The sequence below is a fragment of the Diabrotica undecimpunctata genome, chromosome 3 (assembly GCF_040954645.1).
Source record: "Diabrotica undecimpunctata isolate CICGRU chromosome 3, icDiaUnde3, whole genome shotgun sequence".
Lineage (NCBI taxonomy): Eukaryota > Metazoa > Arthropoda > Insecta > Coleoptera > Chrysomelidae > Diabrotica > Diabrotica undecimpunctata.
In genome coordinates, this window is record NC_092805.1 from 142,693,860 (window position 1) to 142,710,755 (window position 16,896).

At 31.1% G+C, this 16,896-nt stretch overlaps 1 protein-coding gene across 1 annotated transcript in view; it reads right to left on the reverse strand.

Annotated features, from left to right (window-relative positions):
* The window catches only part of LOC140436192 (uncharacterized), an 821,182-nt gene that overhangs the window by 241,554 nt on the left and 562,732 nt on the right, over positions 1 to 16,896 (reverse strand). Inside the window, 1 exon segment of the mRNA XM_072524890.1 lies at positions 5,845 to 5,930. Coding sequence (XP_072380991.1) covers positions 5,845 to 5,930 — 86 coding nt within the window.

The following is a 16,896-nucleotide window of genomic DNA, read 5'->3' on the forward strand; positions in this document are numbered from 1 at the left end:
GATATAATATACTCCATTTAATAATACAAGGCAAGGTAGACGGAAGAAGAGGGCCAGGTCGAAGAAGAACGTCATGGCTTAGAAAGCTGAGAGATTGGTTTAACAGATCCTCTGCATCTTTTTTCCGAGTTGCCGTCAACAAAATTACAATAGCCAATTTGATAGCCAACGCTCGATAATGGAGCTCAACACATGAAGAAGAAGAAATATTTTAACCCTTTCTATCCCGGGCCTTAATTTGCATGTTAGTCACTCAATCCCAAAGATTTTTTCATGCTTAGAGTCCCATTGCCTTATATATACGTCGCATATAAATAAACAAATAAATGACCCAAAAATGTTTTTTAATGAGTTTTTTTTTAACAAACTTAAACGTTTTCTTTTCAAAAGTACTCATCAGAGAGCAAAACAAAGTTAAAAAAATGTAACTAACTTAAAAAAAATTATGTAATGTAAATTAACATTATAATTTTTCTTTTGTGTGGTACTCCTCAAAACATGGTACTACGCAAAGGCCTACTGCGCAACTTACACACATGTATCTCGATTCGTTTCTTTTTTCCCCTTCTTTTCTGTGGATACAAACGATACATCGCTTCACTTTATTATCAGGAACTGAACTAGGAAAATGTCGTCCTTTGAGCCTTTGAGGATTCTTGATTAAAGGGTTTATACTTCTGTTTTTTTCATGTTTATTTTTAAAACAGGATGAAGAAATAAGTGCACAATAAAAAAGCAATTATTACAAATTCACCTATCAAAAAGTGTCCCTATAATTATAATCTTATCATACCTACCAATAAAATGGCTGAATTCTGAGTTTATTGCAATTCCAAAAAATCAATATCTAAGAAATGCGTAGAATATTGTACGATAAGTCTCATGACTCATCTCCTAAACTTGTTCCTAAAAAGAATCCATAAGAGAATTTATAAGTTTTATGAAATCAAACTTCCTCCAATCAGTTTGAGTTTATAAATGCTGTTAGTACATTACATTCAACCAACTGCACTGGTGTTCTCCATAATGTTTAACCCTTTGCTAAATTTTAGGTTTAAAATAAATATATGTGTCATTAACCCGTTGTTCATGTTTTGCATATTTTGTTACAATTTTGTTAATAAATAGTATTCTTGCATAATGATATTTAACGTAAAGTTCTTTCACCTACTTGTTTAATAATTCTTTTCTGAAACAAATACTACCGTGCTAAGGATAATTTATATTAAAAGTAGATATACAAAGTACTAAAATGTCACTTTTAATTTTTGTTAAAAAATATTTCGTTGCGTTTAGAACATTTTGTCAATTTAGATGGTGGTTAGATTGCCCATATATCTTTTAGAGTGTACGGTTTTTGAGACATCTGCGATTACGGGTTAAAGTTAAGGTTTTGGTAAATATATTTATATTTATTATAGTTATTTTCAAATGAAAATATTTGTACTAAAAATAAAATATTTCTGGGAAACATTTTAATTTTTTTATGTACGGTTTCCAACCATTTCTAAACTTTTTATCAAATATAATTAAATTACAATCGGCATTACTAATGATCATTAGGCGAATTTGCTTAATATGTTTAGGATCTTTGTAAGCGGTTATATTATATTTTACCTCTCAAGCACAACAGTTAAAAAGTTTCTATTATATTGATCTGGAGTCAGTATATTGTAATTTAAACGTGTAGTTTCAAGTGACAATCATGCCTAGACGTAAGTTGGATATTGATGAATTAGTTGCAAATGTGCATAAATACTTTACCACGGAAAGAGACAATGGTGAACCTTTAGAGTCATTATTATGTATAAATCAACGCGTTTGTGACGCACTCGGGATACGTGAAAGTAAGCTAAAAACTGTAATGAAGACTGTCAGAGATTCCCAAGAAGATAATACTGTGACAGTATTACGAAGACAAAAAACAACTCTAGGAGCATTGAGTTACCTGATGCTGAAAGATTTGATATTCGCAATACTTTTGTATTGAATGCGCGACAACAATCAACAAGTCAGTTTAGATACTTTACTGACCAAAATAAGAGAAAGCCAAGTTTCTGAAATTAAGAGAACTAGCCTTTGGAAAGTGTTGAGAGATTTACGATTTAAATTTAAAAAAGAAAATAATAGGTTACTTTTATGCAAAATGAGTAATGTGGTTCACAAAAGAAATAATTTTTTGAGGGAATATTTTCTTCTTAACATGCCATACACCAAAGTGCGTAGGCGACTATCTCATTACTAGAATTCTGTTCTTGGCGGCGTGACACAGCTCGCCTGTATTGTGTATTCCTGTCCATTCTTTAATATTTCTTAACCAGGATAATTGTTTACGGCCGGCTCCTCTCCTACCTTCGATCTTTCCTTGAAGGATTACCTGTGGTATTTCATATTTTGCTCCTCTCAATATGTGCCCAAGGTAACCAATCTTCTGACGGAGTCTGAGGGAATATACTAGATTTATATCTGAAAATGCAACATTCGTATACTTAGATGAGACATGCACATTTGCAAAGGGTGGAATTAAAAGAATTTGACAATATAACAGCATAAAATCAATAAATAGCGAAGGCAAAAGGCAGATCAGTCTTTATACAGGAAGAAAAGAAGACTTTAGATTTGATTTTTTCTTAAAAATCAAAATCTGCTGATTACCATGTAAAGACGAATGCAGATATGTTTGTTAAATGTCTTGAGGAGAAACTGTTACCTAGTCTGAGTTAACCATCAGTTATAGTTTTAGATAATGCACCTTTCCATTCGGAGATTTTGGAGAAACAACCAAAACAGTTGTGGAACGTACCAAGCATAAAAAATTGGTTAGTTAAAAATAATATCAATTTTCCCGAATACGCTTTCAAATCAGAGTTACTGGAAATTTCAAAACGTATTGAAAAACCAACAGTTTAAATAGTTGACCAAATTGTATCAAGTTATGGACATCAAGTACTATGGTTATCGCCGTATCAAAGCCTGGTGCTTCCAGAAAAATAAAATTAGTGAAATTAATCCAGTGATTATAGATTTACATAATGATAGCGGTAGTGAATTTAGTGACGATGATGATGATTTATAAATTTTAATAATTAGTAAGTACACTATTATATTGTTATTTACAAAATAATTGTACAGCAGGTTAACCATTATATTTATATATTCATTATTACCCACAGAAACAGTAATATTTAAAATTTCATTTGAATTTCTGCTCCTCATTTTATAAAAATTAACTATAACTGATAATACAGGCAAAAATATTCCAAACAAGGCAAGTATATAAAAAAAATATGGAGAACTCCAGTGCAGTTTACCGTGCCTTTTACTACAACGAGGTGTAAGTTGGTTGAATGTACTGTACTAGTGAGGCTTTGTTCTCAGTATAAGTCTTATTCCAGATATGTAGATACGTCAATTGCGACATATTATACGCATGTCTGGTTAATTACGAGAAAGCGTTTGATCGAGTACAGCCTGCGAAGATTACGCAAATACTAAAAGAAGCAGAAATGAATAATCAAGATCTGAAAATAATTAGAAACCTTCACTATAGTCAGACTGTAAAACTCATAATTAAGAGTTAACACACTCTATCTACGTTTTTCTAATATTTAATATCTACTCTAAAAGAATATTTATCGAAGCTTTGTACGAAACGGGTACCAGCTAAACAAGATCAGATATGCAGATGACACTATAGTTATATAATATAATAATAATAGATAAGAATGGTTATCTAGATATATATGGTTATCATTACCCAATAATAAATGAAAATAAAAGACAAGATAACAAAAAACAAAACAAAAAACAAAAACGATTAGAAGAATATCAACAAAAAAGACCCTACAAACTTGATAATAAAGAAATTCCATTGAAATATAAAATAGCCATAACGTAAAATTGAACAACACACTATTACTAAAAATTTTGCCGAGTTTATGTCTTTATTTTATATCTTCACCCATTTAAGTAGTAACTCGACTTACCCGGTTTAGTTTTATAACAAGAGTAATATGAAATTAGACCTGTAAAGTTGGTATATAGCCTTTCCTTGTTAACATTAATAATGCTTTTATAGCTGCATTTACTTCGTGAGTAGGATGTACCTTTAATGCATCGTTTCTTTACAAATAAAGTGACGTTCAAATAGCACAGTAGTTTAATTATACTGTAATGTATGCCCTATATGGAGAGTAATATTGTTAAGATAAAATCTTGCCATAAGTAAGATAAGAAACAAACGATAATGTCTAAGTTGTGTTACTCAGAAAAATTTAATAAAGAAGAATGACAAAAACACACCAATAAGTATAAATAGATAAATGAATTGTATGAATAGTCTTATACATTAAACATCATCAAACACACAAGCTGGTTGGTGGGGGTAAGATCGAAAAGCAGATATTAGATGTAAAGACAAAGTCAAAATTAAAATATTTATTATAGAAACAGTGAGATGCAAAGTGTATGAGGGATCGTTTTACAGATTGTACCAATTTTTCAAAATTTTATCAAAAAAGATGTAATTTTTCTCATAACCATTGTGGTTTATTTTTTAAAATATAAAATATTCACAGTTGTTATATTTTTAATACTTATTTCTACATTTCCTATCTTTCGATCATTCGATGTCTTTTAATTACAAATATGACATCTGTCAGTTTATTAAGTGGTTGAAGATACTTGAGCTTCGTAAGTTGAACATTCGAAGTATTTATTTCATATTCGTTATTTTTATGAAAATTTAGACTGTCAGTGTTTGCTTGTTCTTTTCTCATAGATATCTATCATTTGGATTCCACAATTTAAGCAACCCAGGCTTTTGGCGAAGGTTCAAATATGGTTTGGGGTGGGACAAATTTACTGGTCCGCTCTGACCTAGTAGTTATTGAACCAGATTTTGTCCCATTTGCTAAAAATATGGGTCTAGAATTTATCCTTCAGCAAAATAATGCGAGATCGTACGTGGCCAGGATAGTGCAAAATTATTTGACTACCCACAATGTTCAGCTTATGGAGTTGCCAGCGAGGATACACTCGGGAAGCGCTAGAAGGATCGTCAGCCACTAAAAATCTTACAACATCGAAGAAGTTCTCGTGGAAGAATGGGAATTAAATCAAGATCAAGAAACAATTCGAAATGTGATTGAAAGCATGCCTGGACGTTGTGCAGATGTTCAGCGAGTTAGAGGAGACCATCTTCTTCTTCAAGTGCCATCTCCGCGGCGGAGGTCGGCAATCATCATAGCTATTCGAACTTTTGAGACGGCTGCTCTGAAAAAGTTAAATACAGGATCCAAAAGAGGAGACCATACAGGATATTAATTTTGTTTTAAAATAATTTTTACCAACGTTGTTATTACAATAAATAAATGGAATTTTTTACATTCAACACTTTTAATTTTTTTTTCCACAAGAGAATTTACAGTTCAGTAACAAAAACTATGCTAAATTTATAGCAAAAGCCTTAGATGTAATTTTATAAAAATAATATAATCATAAAACTACGTTAAAATGCACAAAAACTAATCGAAAAATGCTCTAAAATATAAAAAAAACGCACAATATTGTCTGTTTAAGGTGAGCCGGGCACGAATTTACATAAATTCTTTTGTCACCCACAACTATAAACGTCATCATTCGTTCGCTGTTGCCGTTTCAATTAAAATCTATATTAATATATATATATATATATATATATATATATATATATATATATATATATATATATATATATAAATTTTCATCAGCGTTATTGCAATATTTATTTATAGCGAATATATTTCGTTTTAATTTAATATTTTAGCTTTTTATTACTTTAATATGTAATAAGTTTTAACTTACCCTGTATATTCCAAATAATAATGCTATACTAAGTACAATCATAAACATTTGGGTTCCTATTATCGCCAGATATGCAATTTGGACACCTAGAAATAGAGAAAATCAAATATTAGTGTTTATTTATTATTTATATCGTAAAATTAAATGTTTTTAAAATTGACTTAAATTGCAACTTAGACAATTGCCCACATAGTCCAGTCGTCAGAGAGTTGACCCCTAAAAATCATACCAACAAGCTGAATTTTGCAGAGAATAATAATTTTGGGACCCCGAAAAAATGCCAAAAAGTTACAGGGGAGTAAAAACGCAAAAAAATTGATTTACCAAGAATCTGTACACCGTATTTCAATTGCTTTTAATAAAATTTGTATCAGCTCGATGGTAAAAATTCGATATCTTTTGATCCAAATGTCCTATCGACAAAAATCAAGACGCGTTTTAAAGGCAAAGAGCGCAGCTTTCGTATGCAGTAATACATCGAATATACAAAATCGATATACAAAAGATTTTGAATTTTTACCATCGGACTGATACAAATTGTATTGAACATTGATTTCGCGGGAGTAACTGACATGAAAAATCGACGGTCGTTTTAAGCATTGTTTCTAAGAGAACAGTTGATTTTACACAAAAAATGCTTATAAACATTTTTGTTTAAAATAATCTCAGTTACATTTTTTATTTAAAATATTTTTTCTACGGTGTACAGATTCTTGGTAACTCGATTTTTTTGCGTTTTCCCCCCTGTAAAGGGGTCTTTAGGGGGAAGCCCGGGGGTAAAAGTGGTAAACTTCTTTGCATCTTTTTGGGGCCCCAAAAGATTCTTGGCAAAATTCAGCGTGTTCGAATAATTTTTAGAGGTTCAGTGGCATTTTCGTCTCTGATGACTGTATGTTGTAAAATGATTGAAAACTTGTTGCATGAGGAGTCTCAAGCTTATTGTATTTAGAAAGAGTTAGATCACATATTGTAGGAAAAGGGTCCAAGGGGGAGGTTTGACTATATTGGTTTGTGGAAATATTATGGAGAGAGAGATATCTTCTGATTCTCTCGTAAAAGGAAGGGTTCGTTCTTTTTTTTTATTTATAAAGTTTTTATAAGATTCGATTTTATCGCACATATAGATGATGCATATGTTAATGATATCTTATTCTTTTAAAATTTAAAGGTGATTCCAGGGTTAAATATTGTAGACTTTTAATGGGACTAGTACAAAATGTACCTGTAGCTATTCTTAGTGCTATATTTTATATGACTTCTAGTTAAGCAAGAAGAGTCTTCTTTGCAGATGAGTATACAACTTATCCATAATCGATTTTTGATCGTACTAGTAATTTGTAAATATGAATTAGACTTTTAAAATCTGAGTCCCGATTATGATTGCACAATGTTCACATTGAATTGAGACCAGATTCACAAGATTACTTGATTTAAGTGTTCCACATAAGTTAAGTTGTTTTCATATAACTGAAGATCTGAATTTGTAGAGTGGGGTTTTTTTTTAAAATAAAATACCTTTGGTTTTGGTTGTAGAACATTGCAATCCCACAGCTTTTGACCAGTTTTCAAGGTGATTTATTGCGCATTGTAAGTATTTCTGTATAGAAAGAATATTTTTTCCTCTTGAATATATAACCAAATTATCAGTGTATAATCTAGCCTTAATTACTTAAGTTTTGGAAAATTTTCTAAAATTTTGTTTATGTTTATTTCTACTAAGAATAGTGTTGAACTAATAACGGATCCTTGAGGTGTTCCATTTGTTTGGTTCTTAGTGCTGGATATTGTACCATTTACCTTAAGTTTAAATGATCTTTTGTTGAGAAAATTATGAATAAAATATAGCATATTACCTTTGACATCCCAATGGCTGAGGGTGTTAAGAATGTCGTGTCTCCAAGCCATGTAAAATGCTTTTGTTATATCGAAAAAGATAGCAAGCCATTCCTGTCTAATTGCAAATGATTCATGTATTTCGGACTCTAGGTCTATTAAATTCTCTATGGTGGATCTATTCCTGCGAAAACCGCTTGTTGTATTAATTATTAATTTATTATTTTCCAAAAACTATCTTAGTCTATAATTCACCATTTTTTTGAGAAATTGACCTATAGGAATCATAATCAGTTCGTGATTTATTTGGATTTAGTAATGGAATTATCATCGCTTGCGTTAATTTTGTAGGAAACTCATTATTTGTCCAAATTCTGTTGTATAGGTTAAGAAGACATTTTTTTCCATTATCTTATAGATTTTGTTAGAAACTAACAGGAATATCGTCTGGTCCTGGCGCCGATTTTTTCTGGTATTTAAAAAATGATTAAGCTCCTCCACGGTAAATGTTATATTAAGAGGATTATCTTCAATGCAATCAAAATCTATTAATTGATTTTCCGAAATCATCTTATTATATTAGATATTACTATACGTTTATTTTTGCATAGGAATGCAATCCTTTTATGTGTATTGCTTCCAGATATTTTTCTAACATTTTCCAATACGGTGCTTATCTATAAGCACATTGGTATTATTAGAACACATAAATTCTTGACAAAATTGTTTTTTGTTCTTTTTAGTTATATATCTAGCTTGAGACCATAATTTCTTATATTATATGGTATTTTCAGGTGTTTTGTGACGTTTTGATTTGTTTTAATTTGTTAAAAAAGATTTTTTATATTTTTTTGTTATGTCAGTACACTCTGCGTTCCACCATGGTAATGAATTTCTTTTATGTAGAGTTTGTGTTTTGCCTATATTATGTCTTTTACCAGCAAAATTTTTTTTATTTAAAGGCAGCCGCATTAACCATATTGGTTATTAGCGGATGAATTTAATACAAACAATAATGATTACAAATAACAAATAAATAACATACTTATATGTGGTTCAATATGTTACAGTCTCTTAAAAATTTCACAATATTTTCACTGGTACACTCACTAAAAATGTCCCTTATAACTGATGGAATTTTATTAGTTAGTCTTTCAGCACTATATTTGGGACACTCCGTTAATACGTGTTTCACTGTTAACGGCACATCACAACTCGTACATTTTGGTTGAGGTTCCTTCTTCATGAGATATTCATGGATGAGTTTGCTGTGTCCTAATCGGAGCCTGGTTAATACAACCTAAAGGAAACGGCTAAGGGTGTTGTTAGTCCATCGTCCAAAATTTGGTTTAATTTCTTTTAACTTTGAGGATTTTTCTTCCCAACATTTAGTCCAATTACATATCAGCTTTTGTTTAAAGTACGGATTGAGATCTTTTGCTAATGGTTTTATTATCGGTCTGATTTTTGGGGAATTTGCTATTTCCCGAGCATTTTTATCAGCTAGTTCGTTTCCTTTAATGCCTATATGTGATGGTACCCACACGAAGACTAATGTTTTGTTTTCCAGCTGCTGCATCTTGTTTTTAATTAATTTAGCTATCGGGTTGCAAGTGTACATTTTTGACAGTATATGAAGGGAATTGATTGAGTCAGTAATAATAAGGAACTTATCTGGTTTTACTGTTTGTATGTGAATTAGAGCTCTGTATATTGCATACAATTCTCCAGTTATCACAGTGGATTCTGTGGGCAATTTGAAACTTTTTATTATGTCTCTTATAACAAATGATGATCCTACACCAGAAGTTGTTTTAGATGCATCTGTGTAAACTTGGGTATATTCAGGGAAAGAAGAAAGTATTCTATTATAATTGCTAATAAATATTTGTGGATTAGTTTCAGATTTTTGATATGATGATAGTTCTAAATTTAAAGTAGGCGAAGGTATTAACCAGGGAGGTGGCGTGTTTACGTTTGCTGAATGTGTTGAGGGAAAGTTAAAAATTTCAATAGAGTTTAAAATGTTTTTGATCCTTAATTAAAATGGTAAATGTGTTCTTATATTGATATTTGATAACAATGACTGAGTAAGAAAATGGTTGTCAGGTTGTAGTGATGATTGTTTTGAAGCGTAAGATAGACTAAGTAATTTCTGTCGTTCATGTTATGATGGCTCTCCAAGTTCCCACTCGAGGCTTGCAACAGGAGTTGTTCTATAAGCTCAAGAGATTATGCGTAATGTATTGTTGTGTATAATGTCTAAGATTTTTAAATTTGACTTCGACGCTGAAGAATATGCAATGTATCCGTAGTCCAATTTTGATCGAATTAGGCTTCTATACAACAGTAATAATGTATCTCCGTCAGCACCCCATTGTTTGTTGGCTAAACATTTAAGAAGATTTATACCATTTTGACATGATATCGCCAATTGTTTAATATGTGGTTTCCAACTTAAAGTTTCGTCGAATGTTATGCCTAAATATTTTATCTTCGTACTTCGCTTTAAAAACTTTGTGCCGAATTTTAAGGCAGGTATGTTAGCGTGAATAAGCTTTTTGGAAAAAATAATATATTGCGTCTTGTCAGCTGAAAAATAGAATCCACTCCTATTAGACCACCTTTCGATTTTATTTAGTTCTTCTTGTAAACGTTTGACCATCGAGTTAATATTTTTTCCTTTGATAAACATTATCATATCATCAGCATATAATCTAGCCTGTGCAGGTCTCTTGAGATTTTTTATAACATCATTCATTGCAATTAAAAAAAGTGTAGGGCTAATTACAGATCCTTGTGGTGTTCCATTGTCTTGAGACTTAATACTAGAAATTTCTCCATTACTACGTACTGAAAATTTGCGTTCATGTAGAAAGTTATTCAAAAATGCCAACATGTTTCCTTGAATTCCCCAAGTCTGCAGCTTTGTTAATATTCTGTGTCGCCATGCTAAGTCAAATGCTTTGTGGATGTCAAAGTAAACAGCTACGCATTTCTGTTTGTTACAGAAGGCTTCATTAATTTGACTTTCTAAATGTAAAACATTGTCTATAGTAGATCTCAAAGGATGAAATCCAGCTTGTTCCGGTATAAGTAAATTGTGATGTTTCAAATGCCACATAAGTCTATTATTTATTATTTTCTCTAGCAGTTTGCAAGTAGAACATGTAAGTGATATTGGTCTATATGATTCTGCCGCTGTAGCCGGTTTGTTAGGTTTTAGTATAGGTATGACAATAGCTTGTCTCCATAAGTCAGGAAATTTTTGTTTACACCAGATTGTATTAAAAAGATTCAATAGAAAGTCTAAAGCTTCGTTAAGTAACTGTTTTAAGAATATTGCGGGTATGTCATCTGGACCTGGTGATGTGTCTTTTAACATTTGGATTGTTTCTAATAGTTCTGTTTTATTAATTGGAGTATTTATATCATCGTTATTGGCTATAATTTCTATTGGATTTGCTTCTTCTTCTTCCCGATATCGTAAAAAAGTATTGCTGTAATTTTAATTTGTAGATTCTTGTCTGTATGTTTCAGCTAATTCTTCTACAATTTTTTTGTTTTCATTAATTATGTTTCCATTTCATTCTAGGTATTTTATTCCATTTTGTGTACTGACGCCAGAAATCTTCTTAACTTTTTTCCATGCTGATGACATGTTTGTATTCCTGTTAATACTTTGAACGTATTTTTTCCAAGACTCTTTTTTATATCTGGTAGTAATTCATTTTGCATATGCCCTTTTTTTCTTTAGCACTATTAAGTTCTCATTGGTTTTATGTCTTTTGAAAGTATTCAAAGCTTTTTTACTTTGTTTTATTGCCAATTTACACTCTTCATTCCACCAGGGAATAACTTTATTTTTTGTTATATACTTTGTTTTTCCCATTGCAATTGTGGCGGCTTCAGTGATTAAGTTATTAAACAATTTTAAAGTTAAGTTTATGTCTTCTTCAATTATAGGGATATTCGGTATTTCTTCAGTAATTTTTATTTTAAAAATGTTCCAGTTGGCTTGCTTAATTTTCCACTTTTGCAAAGGATTGGTTTTTATTGTGGGGTTGGAAATTTTTGTTACTATTATTGGATGATGATCACTTCCATATAAATCCTCTACGGTTTGCCATGTGTGATTTAGTAACGTCGATGGGTCAGAAATAGACAAGTCAATAGTTAAAAAATTTTCAGTAGTTACCAGCAAAATTGATTAGTGATATTAACGAATTTAGAAGTTCATCTACGTGATGACTTCCGTTGAGGTATGGCAGTTCTGTTCGATTTACTTTTTGAATAAATACCAATCGGCCTTCTTAAGATTCCATTTTGGAATTGGAATTGTATTAATATCATTATCTTTATTATTAAAAGGGGCGTTGATATTTTATAATAGTATATGGATCACTTACATATAAAAACGGGATTACATCCCATGAAAACTTTGGTGGAAATACAGGATCATATATTGACAAGTCGATAGCTGATGAGATACCTATATGAATATTATATCGTGTTGATTGTCCGTCATTTAGCTTTTAGGTTTTTTAAAGTAATTATGTTTTCTAGAATTTTACCTTTGGAATTTATTTCGAGAGATCCCCATATTAAATTGTGACTATTAAGATCACCAACAATAATTATTCTGGAAGTGGGAATTTGATTTAATACATCTGAAATATCTCCTTCTGTGATTGGTAAGTCAGGTGAAATATATTACAGATATTTATTTTTTGCGGAAGAAAAGACACTGATACTCCTACTGCTTCTAATTTACTATTGATTAATATTGCTTTCGATTCATGTTTTTGGTTACCAGAATTTTTGTAACAACTCCTTCACTAGCAATATTTGCGTTGTTTCGGTTTTGATGGAAACAAGAATAATTCTTCATGTCATCAACCATGCTGTCCTTTAAAGTTTGTTTCTTGTAAACAAATAATTGATGGCGAGATTATTGATCACAAATGTTTAAGCATTTCTAAACGGGTATAGAACACGTTAATATTCCACTGAAGAATTGGATCGAAGATTTTAGTTTATTTCTTGAGATTAATTTGTTCTAGTATAACTGTCTTGATTAGCGGCATCATCTGGGTTTGGCATTTTTTGTACTAAATATAGTCTTCCTATTAATATACAAAAATACATTTCCATAATGTATAAATAATCTTCCGTGACAGTATAGCTCTCGTAGAATATATAAATAAAAATCGAACTATTTTATTCGAATATCAAAACAAAAACTAGAAAAAGCTCCTAAAGGGAAGTTTAAATTTTAAATGAGAAATTATTTTAAAAACGTATAAATAATATAAAAAATCAATTGAACACAAAAAACCGACTCGACAGTTATTCAATTTTAAATTTTACACCTTCCAAATGGAAGCCTTAGGCCAACATTTTAAAGAGTTCATAAAATTCAGTAAAATAATTTAAAACGTGGGTGTAACTTAATTGTTTCCTGTATAAATCGAAAAATTCCACTTTTTGTTCATTTTTTTTAAGCGTTTTATTTTTAACTCTGTTAAATTTGTCAAAGTATATAATCTAGTCAGCTTTTAATATTTAAAATAATTATCCAAATAATAAACAAATAACGTAATTAAAAAATAAATTACTTATTGGTAGTAAATTAGATTACGGAGCAATATGCTACTCAACTGCTAGTAAAAAAGTTCTTCTTTAAGACTTGTACTAGATGCCTTTTATACTTGTCCAGTGGCAAGTCTTCAAGCTACACTAAACGAACCACCTCTATTATAAGAAGACACATATCAGACTAAGCTACGCTGCTAAACTATATTACAATATTAACAATCCTAACTACCTGCTCCTACATACAAATAACATCTTTCACAAATGTAAGATATAATCAAGATATTTAACCTTTGAAGAACTTGGATATGGATATGACATTAATTTGATGACATATCGCTATTTACATACCCAGCTGAAATCCCCAGGACAATTAATACTCCTACTATTAATACGTCTCTAAGACTCTTAGTAGCTTACCCAAAGATACCACAAACCTTACCCTCGTTAGTATCTTATGTTAAGAAATTCTATCAAAATATGATAATCATAATAAAATTTTCACCGACGCATTAAAAACCGAAAATGACTGTTCTGCAGCCTTTATATCGGATGATTTCGAATATGCTATACGAATACCTACTTTTTGTAGTGTATTAACTGGTGAAGCTATTGCAGTTTTAAAAGCACTTAAATTTTGTCAAAAATATACAAATTCTAATCTTTTGTTTATCTCAGATTCATTATTAGTACTATAAAGCATAAAACAACTCCATTCAACTTATAAAATCGTCCAAAACATAAAATCTATGCTACGTTACCTAGAAAGCAAAAAGTACACATTCAATTGCTCTGGATACCATCACATATAGGTATTTCAGCCAATAAAAAGGTTAACATCTTATCGGTTAAAGCACCCTTAAATAATAATTGATACTATCAAAAAAAGTCCAGTTCAAGATATCTTAATATCAAACAACACTGTACAGAAGTTTGGCAGCATTGTTGGAATTCAAATACCTAAAATTTGAAAGTGATCATGCACTTTATCGGTGTCCAATTGGACAGAGATTCGTCCAGCCTTATTAACTAAATACGGAGACAGACGTTCCGAAGACATATTAGTAACACAATTATCCACCACTGTCCAAAAACATAGTGAATCCTACGACAACTATCATCAAAGAATAACTACAAATCTGAATGACTTACACCAACACATCACCCCAAACGACAATCTCGCAACAGTAACCTTCAAAACCCCATACTTTAAAAACATTGCCCTTAAGACCTTATGTACTGGAATCAATGAGCCTTATTGCGAATACTTATCGCATTTTGAACTAAATTCCCTAAAGGAAGCCCTTCAAAAGTGTATTGCATACGATAATCACAAATATCAGCAACAATCCATGAAGTTCCTTAAGAGCCAACAAAACAAAAAGCTCCCAATGAAAAATAAACCCTATCAATCTTCGAGTAATAAAAGATCCACAAACTTCCAACCCACACACTCAAACACTTTCAACCCACGCATTCAAATTATGTGAGACCTTCGACTCACAATACACCTTTGCACAATACAGAGCCCAACTTTAACTTTACTCCACAACAGAACTACAATTTTCCTCAGAAACAAAATTTCAGTTCTTACGAACAAAATTAATCCTTCCCAAAAAATGCCCAACAGAGATTAAAAATACAAAGCTCCTCGACCCCAACCAAATTTTGCCACTCCAATGAGCGGTGTTCAAACTATCACAACCAGAAACCATCAGCCCATGACAATCACAACTAATAGAAGCCACAATGTTAACATAGACTCGAATAATACCCAATATTTGATGATACCCAATTTGGAAAATACCAAATAATAGCTTATTTTTATTTAAAAAACGTAATTTTTCGTCCAGTTTAAATTTAATATAATACACATTCTTTTTCCCAATGCTTTACTAGTACTGTCTTTATTTATTATGCTTTATGAAATACCAACCCACGAACCCATGCAATATGCATGACATACCAAACCAGTTCTGTTCTGCTCGTTGAAGCTTTTTTATTGTTGCGTCACAATTCAGTTTATTATTTTTATTGGGAACAAGGCACAATGTGACTTTAAAATAAGCTTATTTTGATGTTTATATTTCCAATTCGAAAATCGTACTTAAAATACGAAATATTAATAAATTTTATTTATATAAAACGATTTCCGAAGTGGAAATCAAAATGTTAAATTAAAATTATTGTAAAGTAAAATTGTGGCTTATTCCCAGTAAAAAACAGTAAGCTGCCATTTAAATCAATTCAAATTTGATTATCTTAGAACATTGTTCAAATGCTAAAAAGACAACAGGTCAAATAAAACCAACAAGTTTGGCAACGTTGAACTTCCCCTCTTCTGTTGAATTTAATATTTCCACTAATGCATTTTCAACGATATAAAGGGCGGATCTAATATACCTCTCTCTTTTTAAACAGGTGTTTCTCACTCCATATCACGTAAAGTCCATACTGACGATAGATTATTACCCAGGCTATATAATAGTGCTAGTTGTAACGATCATCCAATGTGCACTAAAGTTCATTCGTTTACCGAATTCCCATTAGTAAACATGAGCACGTGTTGATATTCGCCGTCTCATTCGTCAAGAGGCTATTAAATATAATTTATTACCTTAAGCGAGACAGATTCTCATGTTACAGATCTCAACTTGACAGCATTTTAAATTCAAATTGTATTGTGTTGATTTTTAAGTTAATATATTGTGTTATATTTATGTTATAGTTATTGTTAAGTTATTTACTGGTCGTGTTATTTTTTAGAGTTTAGTTTAATTGTGATATAATGATTTTAATGTGATATAATGATAAATATTTTTAAAAATCATATGATACATAGGTCGTACATCAGTACGACCCTGTTTGGCTTACACGTGGTTCTATTGACGATTGGGAATTTGTAAAATGAATAGGGTTTAGTGATGACACCGGCAAAGGTATAAAACAGCGTAGATATCGACAGATAGTTGTACCAGAGTACTAATCTCATGTAAACTCCAAACCGGACACTTGAGTAGTGATCGAAGGCTAAGTATATTGAAAGTTCAAACTGATGTACTGATCTAGTTAAAGTTTTCGATCTGGGTTTTGATATATTGATCTAAGGCAAAACCGTCCCGTGACCAAGTATTGATTGACCGCTTTTCGTTCCTCGGCCGGATCGTGTACTGATCAATTAGACCACATCTAAACTAAGCTAATTAGTGATTAGTCCTTCTCCTTGATGTTTAGGTACTGAACGATATATCGTCCTTTTGTTTTAATTTTACTTGCATTGCCTGTATTTATTTTTCGCAAGTAACTGTTGACCTTAGCGTCGTCGATTTATTCATCAGGATTGGTATTTTGTTTTTATTGTACATATTATATAAAATTTAGTTTTATTTTGTTAGTTATTTCGAATATATTTTTATTTAAATTAAACTTGTGTGTTATCTAGTCTGGTATATAACAGAGCAACTCGTTACAAGGTGAGTAAATATTTTTCTATATTTTTACTTTTTTATACAATATATGCAATTTCACTAAATGAGAAGGCACTGGCAAATTATCAATTCAAACAAACTAATTTTTCCATAACAGTTCATTGGTCTGTAAACGATTTTTCACCGCTTTTGAGAC